Source organism: Furipterus horrens, unplaced genomic scaffold (genome assembly GCF_987537825.1).
Source record: "Furipterus horrens unplaced genomic scaffold, mFurHor1.1.pri manual_scaffold_10, whole genome shotgun sequence".
In the NCBI taxonomy this organism is placed as follows: Eukaryota; Metazoa; Chordata; class Mammalia; order Chiroptera; family Furipteridae; genus Furipterus; species Furipterus horrens.
Window position 1 is genome coordinate 88001482 of NW_028327180.1, and position 13394 is coordinate 88014875.

The 13394-nt window shown below is 46.1% G+C and overlaps 1 protein-coding gene across 1 annotated transcript in view; it reads right to left on the reverse strand.

Moving 5' to 3' along the window:
* Positions 1 to 12110, reverse strand: part of ADAM19 (ADAM metallopeptidase domain 19) — a 74190-nt gene extending 62080 nt beyond the window's left edge. The window contains exons 1-3 of the mRNA XM_090288495.1: positions 11912 to 12110; positions 8939 to 9024; positions 4894 to 4964 (exon numbers count right to left, since the gene is read on the reverse strand). Coding sequence (XP_090144621.1) covers positions 4894 to 4964; positions 8939 to 9024; positions 11912 to 11978 — 224 coding nt within the window. The 5' untranslated portion in view covers positions 11979 to 12110. The remainder of the gene's footprint in view (positions 1 to 4893; positions 4965 to 8938; positions 9025 to 11911) is intronic.
* Positions 12111 to 13394: the final 1284 nt, after the last annotated feature.

Sequence of the window (13394 nt, forward strand, 5' to 3'; positions counted from 1 at the left end):
TGACAATTGCTGTTCCTCATGAAGTCTGAAGGTCGATACACACACAAAAAATAAAGATCTATTCTTATTAGCTAGACTTGTGCCAACAGGATCTGTCTTCAGCCAGGGCTGAAGCACAACCAATGGGCTCAGACCAAAGGACATCTGTCCCTTTTCCAAGCCAAAACCCAAATCTTACCATCATTCAGACTCAAGGAAGAGCAGTATTTCAATGAAGAGATAAGAGTTCCAAAATGTGCTTAAGGGATGAGCAGAGAGAAGCAAATGACCAAAGGTCCTCTGGGCACAGCGCCCACTAGTTGAGCTGTTCATTTGCTTTTGAAGGTAACCTTGACATGCAGTGATCCTGCCAATTAGTAAATGCAGCTCCATGAGCACCCTGCAAGCGGTTCAACAGTTCAGTGTGCCCTCCACTTAGGACAGAGGGCACAGTGTGGAGAAAGGAGAAGGGAAGAGTCAAGGCCTCCATCTCCCTGGAGGTGCTCATCTCCCCCCATGCTACAGCTCAGGAAGGTTCTATTTCATTTCAGCAAACAAGTTTTCAAGTTTGTTTGTTTGTTTTCTGTCTAATTATGGTCTCTGGATTGATGAGGCAGGCCTCAGATCATGGGGGAAATTACATGGAGAGTAACATTATGCATGGATGCCTCAAAATTGTGGGTTGTAAAAATAGCACTGCAATTTCTTCTCTGTAATTTCTCTTCTCGTGTTTATGCTGCCTAAACAGTGGGTCCTGAACTAGCAGCTCATCCTCAACTTCAAGGCCCATGGTTTTAGAGGCTATTTGCCTTTATCCCACTGCCCCTTATTTCCAGAAATATCTCTACAAATGGAGAGCAAACTCCATGCTTCTTTTCCATTCTTCCATTTGCATAGTATCCTTTAAATAAGGGGTGCTGGAGGAGCTCTTGAGCCCAACTGGGACCAAACCCCCGTTTTATAGATGAGAAAGATGAGGCCCAGGAGGGTCAAACGGCTCCTTGACCGGTTCCACTTGTCTGTCTCTGAGTTCAGTACACTCTCTACCGTATCACACAGCCCTAACCAAAAGTAAGGTTCTCCTAATATCTATGTACCAACGTTTGCAAATTATATGTATATGTGTGAATAAATATAAAATAATATAGGCCCTGGCTGCTGTTGCTCAGTGGATTGAGCATCAGCCTGTGAGCCAAGTGTCACTGGTTCAATTCCCAGTCAGGGCACATGACTAGGTTGCACGTCAGGTCCCCAGTTGGGGGCGCGAGTGAGAGGCAACCACACAGTGATGTTTCTCTCCCTCTCTTTCTCCTTTCCCCTCTCTCTAAAAATAAATAAACAAACAAATAAAAAAATAATTATTTTATTTAAAGTAGCTTTACTGAGATCAACGTCTCTCTTAAAAAAAATGTAATGTATACTTTATTAGAGCAGTGTACTATCTTCAAGGCATATGGTTGAGTCTAAGAAAACAAGTGTGGAACAATATGTCTAGTAATCTCCTTTCTGCACCTCCCTTCCCAGCAAAAATAGCAGCCTTTGTGTATGCTTCTGGGTGATTGTGTCTGAGTGTATCTATGAGCACATTCTCACACACATAGAAAAGGTCCAGGGTATGCCCACCATACTGTTAACGCTGGATTCTTCTTGTGGGCGGGAGACTTTCATTCTTTCACTTATCATACTTTGGTATTGCTGTATGTTTTACGATGAGCATGTATTACCTTTGCAATTAAAAACAAACCAAGAGCAAGAAATAACAGTAGCTGCCATTTACTAAGTATAGAATATAAGTCAGGCACTATGCTGGGTCCTTGACACACACCATCTCATTTCATCCTTCCCATGGCTCCCCAGTGTGCGACTACCATTATGCCCCAGGTAGGGAAACTGAGGCTTAAAGAGGACATCAAGCTAGTAAGTGGGGGTGCTGGGATTTGAAACCAGGACTCTCTGACACGAAAGCCATATGCGAATTATCCCTACGATGCATATACACCCAGCAGAACGTCTCCCATGGGAATGTCATCCATTTATCCTGAGTTGCGTCACAGCAGAAAAAGGCTGCCAGCTGCCATGCTACTGAACTAAGGCACCTGGGGGTATCTGCTGCCTGAGCTGATGGCCCCTCTTTCCTGGCCCATCCCCCATGCCCTTCCATCTTCACCATTCTTAGCAATCTCTTCATGTGCTCACTGCTATTTTGGGCCATGCATTAGCATGTGGGCTTTGACTTGATGGGAGAAGGCCAGATACCTCTGGATGCTGCAAAAGAAGTTAGAAATGTCCTCTCTGTCTCCCCTCTCAGAGTTCCAGAAGCTCTTGCCCACAGCTCCCGGGGGCCCTGAGAATCCAGTGTATGGAGAAACGTACAGGGGGGCTAGGGAGGGGAGCGGAATCCTTCATCATCTATCAGGGCCTTTGAACTTGACTGTCCCATGTCCTTGGAGTTGCCATGTCCTAGCCATCCCCATGGCTCATTATCTCACCTCCTTCAGGTCTTGACTCAAATACCAATTCACCACCATGGCCTCCTCTGACCCCTATTCCTAAACAGCACCTCCCTCCCCGTCCCTGCTCTTCTGAGCCCTTCCGTTCCTTTGTCTCCATAGCACTTGTCACCATACTGCACAGCCACTGGTTTGTCTGTTTGCTGTTCCTGCCAGTAGAATATAAGCTCCATAAAGGCAGAGCTGTTTCAGTCACAACTATGTCCCCGGCGCCGACGCTGGTGCCTGGATGCTACAGGTGCACAGGAGATGGGCAAAGGAGTGAATCAACCGAGGAATTAGAAACCAGAGCCTGAGGAGGCACTCAGCACAGGGCCTGGTTTCTCCTCCAGTATCACAGGATTATAAAAACTAACAGAGAGATTTAGAAAATCAGAAAAGCAGCATCCCCGCCCCCTAAGCTGTTTTGCATCCGGCCTCGCACGCACCATGAATGAGAGGCTTTGGGAAATAAACACACTAGGAAGTCGTGTGCAGTTGGAGTTCCGCTTGCTAACACATGTCCAAAAACAAAAAGCCCAATTTAGACGAACATGGCAGGAAGCTGTCCCCTAGGGATACCTGATGAGGTCATAGTGCTTAACAGTGCTGTTTCCATTTTTGTCAAATCTCCTGCCTCCTGCCAATTCAAGGAAGTCAGGAACCACATCCAGCCCCCAGCCCTCACAGGGCAGCCAGGGAGCTGCTCAGGGCCGCACACAAAAGAATGGCGTGCTCTCCTTGACTCGAGACCAAGCCAAGAGCACAAACAAACGATCCTAGTCTCACCCCTCTCATTCACCTGCCCTGTGGCCTTAGACAAGTGCCTATCCCTCTGAGTTGAAGTTTCTGCATCTACACATAAGACCACTGCACTCAGTAGTTTTTAAAATGTGTTCCCTCTATAACGTCCAATGACCTTTTCTTGCAAAGGCTCCAAAACAGGCAGGAAGAATGAGTGCTGGGCTTCCTACTTGGCCAGTCCAACGCCTAAGAATTTGCCCACAACAGCAATCCACCACCTGGACTGCCCAGAGGAAGCTGAAGGGTCCAATACTGCACTTGCGGGGCAGAATAGGGTGGATTAGATTGAGTTGACAACAGGGAACATTGAGATTAGAGCCAGAGGGCAGGGGCCAGGAGAAACGAAAGGCGACCCCTGAGACAGACTAGCAAGAACAGACCCTTGCATGGCCTTTTCCTGCAGAACAGAAGGATGACTCGGCGAGGAGAAATCCCAGGCATGACTCCTCTGGGGCCAGAGTCAGCCAGGTCTGTTCCAGGGACATGAGGCAAAAAGAACACATTCTTGGGTTGGTTTGGCTCTCAGAAGAAAGGTAGCAAAAATGATGGAGATGCCCTCTCTTTCCGGAGGCAGAAGGAAGACATGAATGGAGCCCTCTTAACACACACACTGAAGTCATACTTCTGCCAAACTGCCAACTCCACTCACCCTCCTTCGACTCACTCACCCTCCTTCGCAAGGGTCCAAAAGCCCAAATCTGGAATAATTTATATTCTCGCTTCCCACCCAAGCTCATCAGCCATTCCCATCCCTCTGGATATGGGAAGGTCCCCAGCCATCCTTTCTTGGCAGTAATGTGTTTGATTACTCATCTGCTTCCAGGGAGGCTGCCAAGAGGAGATGGGCAGTTGTCCGAGCCACGCAGCCTTATCTACAAGGTCTGTGCGGCAGAACCAAAGTGGGGAAATAACCAAGGCCTTCAGGGTCTCCCGGCCAAGGCAGGAGAGCTCTCCAGGGACCAAGCAGATTGGGAATAACCCAAGAACAGGTAACAGACACAGCTATGCATTATCTATTCACCTGCTCCATAACATAAATCAAGATATAACTGCGCTTGATGGCAAATCAATGCAGAAATACTTCTGGCTCAGGCCGCCACCCAAGATGAATGAGGGTAGAAAGATGGAAGCACCAGCCCGGTGAAGCCGGTAGACTGCTGACCATGCCCTTATTGGCAGAATCTCAGATTGAGCCAAGTCAAAACAGATGGAGCAGCCTGGCTTGGAGGCGCAAATCCCAGGACGCCCCGCCTTGCCTCTCTCCTCTCCGCTGTTTTCCTCTAATCTTTGCTTCCTGCTCTGCCCTGTGCTGCTGCTAGTGAGACAGCAGCTGGAGTCCTCCAGTCCATCTCTCCCTCTGCGCTTGCGCGAAAACTCTCACACACTCACACACACACACACATGAACTCTAAGAAGCCCCGGAAATACAGCCTGTTAAACAGTCCAGCAATGTCACAGCAAGGCCAGAGGTTGTGGAAATGCTGTCTTTGCAAGAGGCTCCCCACAAAGAAACCAAGGATTGAGAGAGAGAGCCTGCATCACGTCACTAACTGCTTCCTTACAAAACAGCGGCACCTGCGTCCGAATTGCTTCATGTTAGACAAAAGAGTGGTCCACTTACTCATTCTTCTCCAGGTCCAGGATCAGCTCTCGCCCCTCGGCCATTACCCTGAGCTCAGCTTTGAGTGGATGCTAAAAGCAACAACAAAAGAATGTCAGTTCCTAAATGCAGGATGCACGCTCCCAGGGACAGACACAGGATCTAGCACAGTGCTCAGACATTGATCCACAGGAAGTGAAAGAGAAAGGGTCAATTGCATTTCCAGCCCCAAAATAAAATAGCTTCAATCCCAGAAGGACCAATTCCCCTCCCCCCCAATGGCCTTCTCCTAAAAGACAAAGGAAAGAAACTCCAAGCTGAAATGTGATGTAAGTGCTTGCATGCGGGCCTGGTAAAGGCAAATGCTGGAAAACACCATCTTCTACAGCAAATTTTGTGTGGAATCAGATCTGGATTCAAGTGCTGACTCTCTGACCCTGAGGGGATGTGAACTTGAACATGTTACTGAATCTCCCCTACAGCTCAGTTTCCTCATTTATCAAACAAAGATAATGTGGGGTCCTTGCAAGGATTAAGTGACATAGTGAATATTAAAAATTTATCTGGTATACAGGAAGCCCCAATGCATGGTGGCTATTATCTAAAATACCAAGGGAAGCCTTTCCTCGTGGGTTCTTATTTTACATTATTTGGTTCTGGCTCTCAACTTGGATACCCCCAGTCATCTCAGAGGAGACAACTAGGAGTACTTACAACTAAGCTTTTACAAATCCAAAGGAAGACACGTTTTATATACAAGAGAAAATTTGCTGATGCTCAAAGTTACTATACATGCAGCACAGATCATTTAGGATACCATACAAATGACCTATAAGCAAGAAAAACATGCTCAACATCACTACTAACTTTCCCCTCCAATTTTTTTTAAAGATACCTTAAAAAAAAAAAAATGTATCACAGTGCAACAGAGCACACAGAAAAATGGGCATACTCATACCCTACCAGGGAGAATTTAAATTGATACCACTAACCCACTGGAAAATAATTTGACAGTATGGACTAAGAGTTTTTAAGTGTCTGCAAAGAGTATTTATATCTCAAAGGAACAAATGGAAGAATGGACAAAGGTTTATTATATACAAGGATGTTCATTACTTATAATCCTGAATAATGAAATATAACCTAAATGTCCAAAACAGGAGAATGAGTGATGATCCATTCACGTGACAAAACACTACATGGTCATTAAAAACAATGACTTTAAATAATTTCTATATTATCTAAATGATCATTATTGAGCACAAAAACTCAAAACATAACACGCTATGTTTTATTTAAATAAACTTTTATAAAAGGAAAAAGTAGAGAGGAAGAAAAAATCCTAAACCAACAAGTTACCATGGTTACATAAAGGCAGTGGGATCACTGGTTAACTTTATTTTCTTTTGTGCAACTTTCCTTGTTTTCATAATTGCTTAAGAAATAGGCCTTTTCATCTCTTTTCAACTTATTATTGAGGAAAATTTCCAAGAAATTAAAAATCGAAGTCAAAGTAAACTTCCACGCTTCAACAATTCAACTTAGAGTGGTTAAACTATTTTTGGAAGGAAGAAATGATTGATTTACATATTTAAGCCTGTTTAAAACAGCATCTATTCTTCAGGGCATTTTAAATACGTGCTCTCTAACCTCTAACCTGATATGAAGGAACTGACTAACTTCTGAAGTGTCTTTCAATCCACAAAAGCTCTTGGTAGAGTTTCTGCACCTTTTAAGGTGGACCTGAACACTTAGTTTTGGTGTGTCTGAGAAAGCAGGTCACTTGCTTTGTCATCCACCTCTGATTGGGGACCTGTGTCTTCCAAGCACATGTCTTCCTCTTATTTGCCTCACACCCCACTTCCCATAGAGTCCTGGACAACCCTGAGTACTTTCAGGCTCGGATGAGATCTGCACTTTCTGATCCAGGATGCTTGAGCAACCCAGTCCTTTGCTTCTTATTTGCTCATCTGCCTTATCAACTTCTTTTAAGAAGAGCATTTCAAAACTTCAAAACCATGGGGAGAGGAAGTTAGGTGGACGTTTGCCCAATAACTTTCACTAAGGGATTCACTTCTCTCTTTCTGATGCTCTGCTTCAGCTCTGCCAACACCTATTCTGGTTGCTGGTCCTTTGCCACTTTACTCCAGGGAGTCCAGGAACAAGGGCCCTGCGCAATCGCATTAGGCTTCAGGGACATGGTACAAAGTGGTCCTTTGAGAAAAAGCATGTGGCAAATGAGCGGGAGCAATTCTCTTATCCAAGAGGTAGGTGGCCATAGGGCAGTCCACACAAAAAAGGGAAGTTGACACAACTCAAAGCACCGTCACCTCTTCCCTCAAAGAAACACAAACTGCAACATGAGAACAAGCTCAGACACTGGTATTTTTAAAATATGATGGCCCTTGTTTCCAGGGGACATTTCATCCAAAGCAATGAAACAGCAATGAAATGCCACTCTGTGCTAGGAATGGACAACTTCACCTCTCCTGGGGAGCTGATCCACTATTACTGTACTTACCCCAAAGAAGGGTTAAAATCCCTTTCACTTTAGGGCTGCATGAAATAGATCTTCAGCTCCAGAGGGTATTGGAAATCTGTCCTATGTATTGCATCCCCGTTAAGATCTAGTACTAAATTTACTACACAGTGAATGTTCAACTGATGTTTGATGAATAAATTATGTAAATGAGAATAGGAGGCCTGAGTTGAGACCCACCTTCTATTCTCTCTCTCTCTCTGTCATTCCTTCATTTGTTCATTCAACAAATACTTATGGTGCCAGGCACTGTGATGACTATTCGTACAAAACGCAATGATTCTGGGCAGACAATGGCTGGGAACAAAGACAGGATCTGGGGCTCCACTTTGTTTCTGAAACCCTTCCTGAGGATGCCCAGCATCTCACATCTGGACGGAACAGAGACGCCTCTACAAAAAGTATCAGAGACATTCGTCAGCAATAATGGATAGGCTGGACTATCTAAGATCTTAATTTTTAAAAATAACCTGCGTGAGGATGGCCATCCATTAATTTGTCTAGACTTTTCCTGAAGCTATTTTCAGTCTTTCCTACTTTTTGATGAAATGAACTCAATGCATTTAGTGTCTTTAGGGTAAAATGTTATTTGCTTTGATTTGTCCTAAAATTTTTGCTGTAAGTTCTCTTAGTCAATCCAAATTGGAGCATTCTGGGGCATGTCTGTATTACTCTAACCATAACTTCAGGGATTCCAGGCAATTTTCCCTCTCTGTTTACCTTTCTAGACTCAAAAGCCACAAAGTCTGAGCTCCTTCCCAACACAGCTCTCTCCTCTCTCTCCTACTATAATCTTGCTCTTATACGTTGCCCAATAAATCACTGACCCTTTGAACCCAAAGGGATCTTATTCTCTACCCTCTTCCCCCAGCCCTCTTCCTTCTCATCCCCTCTAAGCCCTGTTTTATAAATGAGACAACTGAAGTTCAGAAAGTGGAAGGTAAACAATCCCATCTTCCTTTGTAGCTCTCCCGTGTAAAAACCAGAGCCACAAAGACCATCCTAGCTGCACAGGCCCTCTCCGCAAGAACAGGGTAGTGTTTTCTGTCTTCTCCCCAAGCTTGGTGCCGTGGTCCAAGACGCCCATTGAATTTTAAGATAGTATATTTCCCAGTACTAAGTCCCTATCTGGCCTCTTATTTAAAAAAATAGTTTGGATTAGCATTTTCTCTCCAAGTACATTACCTCATCAATAAAGTAAAGCATGTATTATGCAGAGCAAAAATAACAATGGCAATATTTAATCAATTCCAACTGAGAGACGGTGATTTTTTGTGACACACATTTGCACTTAGTTTGTGTCGGCATTAACGTGGATTTTCATTTCCTCAACTAATAGCATTTGAATGTGTTCTAGAAGTTTGTCACACAATGAAGGAAAGTCCCATCTGGGATTCCAGAAATGACCAACAGGATAGAGTGGGTCAGAAATAGAACTAAGAGGGATGACAGTCGAGGAGGTGGCCCAAGCCTCACAGAATGAGGCTGTCAACTCTTGCCTCCAAAAACGAGAGTTTTTGGTCTTACCTTTTCTCCCGTGGGGCTTTCTGCAGTCTTCCACTGAGGTATTATTAGTTCATGCTGTAGCTGGGGGCTGCCTTCCCCACTCCCTCCTGCCAATACAAGATGCACAATCATTGGAATCCCAGACCTCTGCACCCTAGCTAAGCCAGGCAGGCACTGCCAACTGGGAAGAACCCCACATTGGGTCACTAGAAGACCTGTTGGATTCCAGGCTCTTGGCACTTACTATGGGTCAGGCACTCTGCTAGGTGTTGGCAATAAATACAGTGCCAAACAGGTAACCAGGTCTTGAGTGTACTCCCCACAAAGTTTATCCTCTGGAGGTGGAGGATGGACAAGACACAAATATTCTCAAATGGTACAACAGGGTCATAGGAATAAAGAGACACGGAAGAGGTGTTCCCTACTTTAGACAGGATGGTCAGCAAAGATGGCATTTAAAGGAGACCTGAGGGACCAGAAGAAGGCAGCCATGCAAAGATCTGGAAGAAGAGTGTCCCAGGTGGAGGAGCCAGTAGGCACGGTGGCCCTGCGTGAGCAGAAGCAGACTTGGCCTGTTCAAGGAAGCAGCAGAAGGTAAAGGCTGGTTGAGTAAATGAGGGGGGACACTGTTAGGAGATGTGGTCAGCAAGACAGCCATGGGTCTGATATCACAGAGGCCATTAAAAGAGTCTGAATTTTATTATAAATAGACTTGGAAGGCACTGGAGGGTTTAAATACAGAGCAATATGATCTGTATTCAGTTTTTAAAAGACTGTTCAGCCTGCTGGGCTGCCGGGTGGCGATGGAAGCGGGGGTGGGTGGTGGCGAGAGTGAGAGTAGAAGCAGGAGGCCAGGCTGACTTGCAGGAGCCCAGCCTGGTGAGAGGCGATGGTGCCTCAGACTAGAATGACATCAGTGGAGAGGAATGAAGTAGCTGGATTCTGGGCATATTCTGGAGGTCAAGCCCATGGGTATTATTTCAATTGAGCTTCAGTTTTCTCATCTGGAAGATGAACACAATGGTACCTGCATTACTGGGGAGAGTCACCATGAAACTGTTTCTGGATCCACAAAACATCACAGCATGAACCCGAGCTTCCTACTGGGAAATCTGCCTTTGGCTATTGCTCCCTACTTTCCAAATGGATCTCACCACCCAGCCCGCCTTCATCTTCACGACTACCCTGGGGCATTGGTTGCAGGGTTCCTGTTTTTTTAAGAAAGGTGAATTGAAACGTGTTTGAAGACTTGGTCAAGGCAGTGGCAACCTCTAATACATGTTGCAGACAATCTTTTCTCTGTAAGATTTTACTTATTTATTTTTAGGGAGAGAAATATTAATGTGAAAGAGAAGGATCGGTTGCCCCTCACACAGCACCAACCTGGCCCCATGGGGTGCTGACCAGGTGTGTGCCCTGGTGGGAAACTGAACCAGCAACTTTTTGGTTTGTGGGACGACGCCCAACCCATGGAGTCACACTAGTTAGGGTCAGACAATCTTAATAAAGTGGTCATTTCCCAAGACCTAGTCTCCGTAAGAACAGGCCAAGTCCATAGGACTCCTGGGGGTGAGGGTGAGGACTCCAAAACCTATTCTGTCTAAACATAAAATGTTTACATAAAATGTAGTGATAGAAAAGATAGACACAGTTCTTTTGTTAAGAGTGGTGCGATTATGAGTGATTAACTTGCCCTTCAGATTAGTGATATAATATATTCTCAATCAAAACATATCCTAAAAATAATCTCATTAGACGTGCATTAGTTCCATCATGTTGGTAAAAAATAGAAGCAATGCATTCATTTATTCATTATATGTTTTCTGAGTACTTAACTATGTGCTGGGCACCACGCTAGGTGCTTAATATTCACAGGGGCACCAGAGAGGCCTCGTTCCTGCTCTAGTGGCTCTGATTCTCTAGATTCTTTGCAAAAAAAAAAAAAAAGGAATTATATATTTAATGGAATATTTTAAAATGAAATGATCTTTATGATGCAAAACATACTGAAAGCAATCTAAAGGCTCCATAATGGAGGGCCACAGTACATTTTAAGAAAAATTGTTCAAAATTTGGAAATAAGGCAAAAAGAAAGCAGGATGCCCTTTCAATGGCACATCGTAGCGTTGTTTAAGAGGCCCTTCCATACAACACTAAATTATCTAGGGGAAATGTACCTTTGTCTAACTTTTTTAATCTACTATTCATTAAAAGACTCAGTTATGTGTCAACTGCAGACTTCTGATGGTAGAGATGCAAATGACTTCCGAATAGTAGAAGGATAACTAAGAATTCTGGTTGGTTGGCCTCATGGGGTACTGACCACGTTTGCTTCTGCCCCAGCCCAAGATTTCACCTTCTTCCTCCAATGCCTGTACCTCCTCTGTTCCCCTAATGCTTTGAAGCAGCTTTACCGTTTCATTCACTGCCTCATCACTGAACCGAACAAATCTCTGCCACCCATTCATCCTATATTTGGGTGAGAGTCATGTTTTTAACTTTTTGAAGATTGTACTGGCTACGATTTCTTGATGAAATGTATAGTCATTAAAATCATGTTTTTTGAGAATTTAATGATGTGGGAAATGCTCGTTATGTTAAGTAGAAAATGCAAGACAAAACGGTAGATATGGTATGGTTCCAATTTTATCAGTATATATTTATAAGAACACACACACAAAGACTGGGGAAACGAGGAGAAGCTAGAAAAGCAGCGGAAAGAGAAGCCAAAAGCAGAAAGAAAGAAAAGGAAAAAAAAGAAAACAGAGGAAAGAGAGAGGGAAGGAAGCCAGGGAGGGGACCCGCTGTTTTCTTCTAGCTCAGAACCTCCACCACCTCCCGGGGCGTACAACGTGGGAACAAAGCCGGGCTCCGGGGCTGGGGGACCTCTGGGACGCAGCCCCGCGGAGCTGCCGGGGGAAGCTCGGAGGTCCCCGGACCACCTAGCCCACCCGCCTCCATCCGCACCCCAGCCCTCCCTTGCCCGGCACTTACTTCTGGTCCACACCGGCAGGGCGAGCGCCAGCAGGCACAGCCGGGCGGCGCCCACACCCCCGGGCATGGTGGCAGCGGCCCGTCGCGCGCTCCGCACTCACAGGCACGCGGCCATGCCAGCACTCCGGCCAGCCGGCGACGCGTCTGGAGCCCACTGACCGCCCAGCGCCTCCCAGCCCGGCTCCCAGCCATCGGCCTCGACGCTCCGCCCTCAGCCGCTGGGCTCCGCCACGGGGTGGAGGAGGGGAAGGGCCCGCCCGCAGGGGGTGGGAGGGACCGCCAGGGGCGGAGCCGGCGGGACCCCTTGGGAGCCCGGCTGGCTCAGGTGACCCGGAGCGGCGGAGATAGAGTCCGGGCTCTCGGAGCCGCGGGGATTCACTCAAGGTGGGCGCGGCCTGGGGAGAGTCCTGGGTTTGGGCTCGCGGGAGTTAAACAAGACCCCTGTCTGCACAGCGGCCCGTTTCCCCTGTCCCGTACTGTGCTAGACACCTTGGGCGACACTCAGAGGCTACTCAGCGACCCGCGCCAGTCCCCAGAGGCCGCCGCTTCTGGAGGGAGGCTTCGAAAGAGTTAACGGAACCAACCACCAGACACAAAGAACTAAGTGCTATATAGAGTTGTTTCCTTAGCAGGACGCAAGTCAAGGAGCCATTCCTTCTGCCTGGGAGAAGGTGGGGTGAAGAAGAGAGGGTTCCCCAAGAAGAAGACGTCTGAGCTAGGGAGGGGGAGGGTTGGAGCCCCAGGCAGAGAAAATGGCCTAGAGAAACGTCCTAGGGCGGGGAGCCTCTGATCTCAATTGGGGGGAAACCGGAATTTGGGAGGGTTACGATTTCAGGCTTTGGAGGGCTTCCTGTGTGCTGGAATAAGAAAGTAAGGGTAACTGAGACTGACATAGCACTGACTAAGTTCCAGACACTGTCCTCAGCACTTTACATCCATTAACTTACTTACTTAATTAATCTCGGAAAAGAACTATTTCTTCTTGTCCTTTACTATGTGCCAGGAACTCTGCATACATCATCGCTTTTAATTAGCCCCACAATCTCCTAGGGCAGGTACTAATAGCATCCTGTTTTACAGATGAGAAAACCAGACTTGAGAGGCTAATTTGCCCAAGGTCAATTACCTATTTAAAGGTTCTATCTCCAAATACGGTCATTCTGGGGGTTAGGGCTTCAACATATGAATGTTGGGAAACACAATTCAGTCCATCCTCTGGCCCCCAAAATGCATGTTCTTCTTGCATGTGAAATACATTCACCGCATCCTAATAGCCCCCAAAGTCTTAACCCATTCCAGCATGAACTCCAAGTCCAATGTCTCATCTAAAAATCTACTCAGATATGGGGGAGGCTAGGTATGGTTCATCCGGAGGCAAAATTCCTCTCCATCTGTGGGCTGGTGAAATCATCCAACCGACTTGCTTCGGAAATGGGGACTATAGGATAGAACCCCCATTCCAAAGGGAAGAAATCAGAAAGAA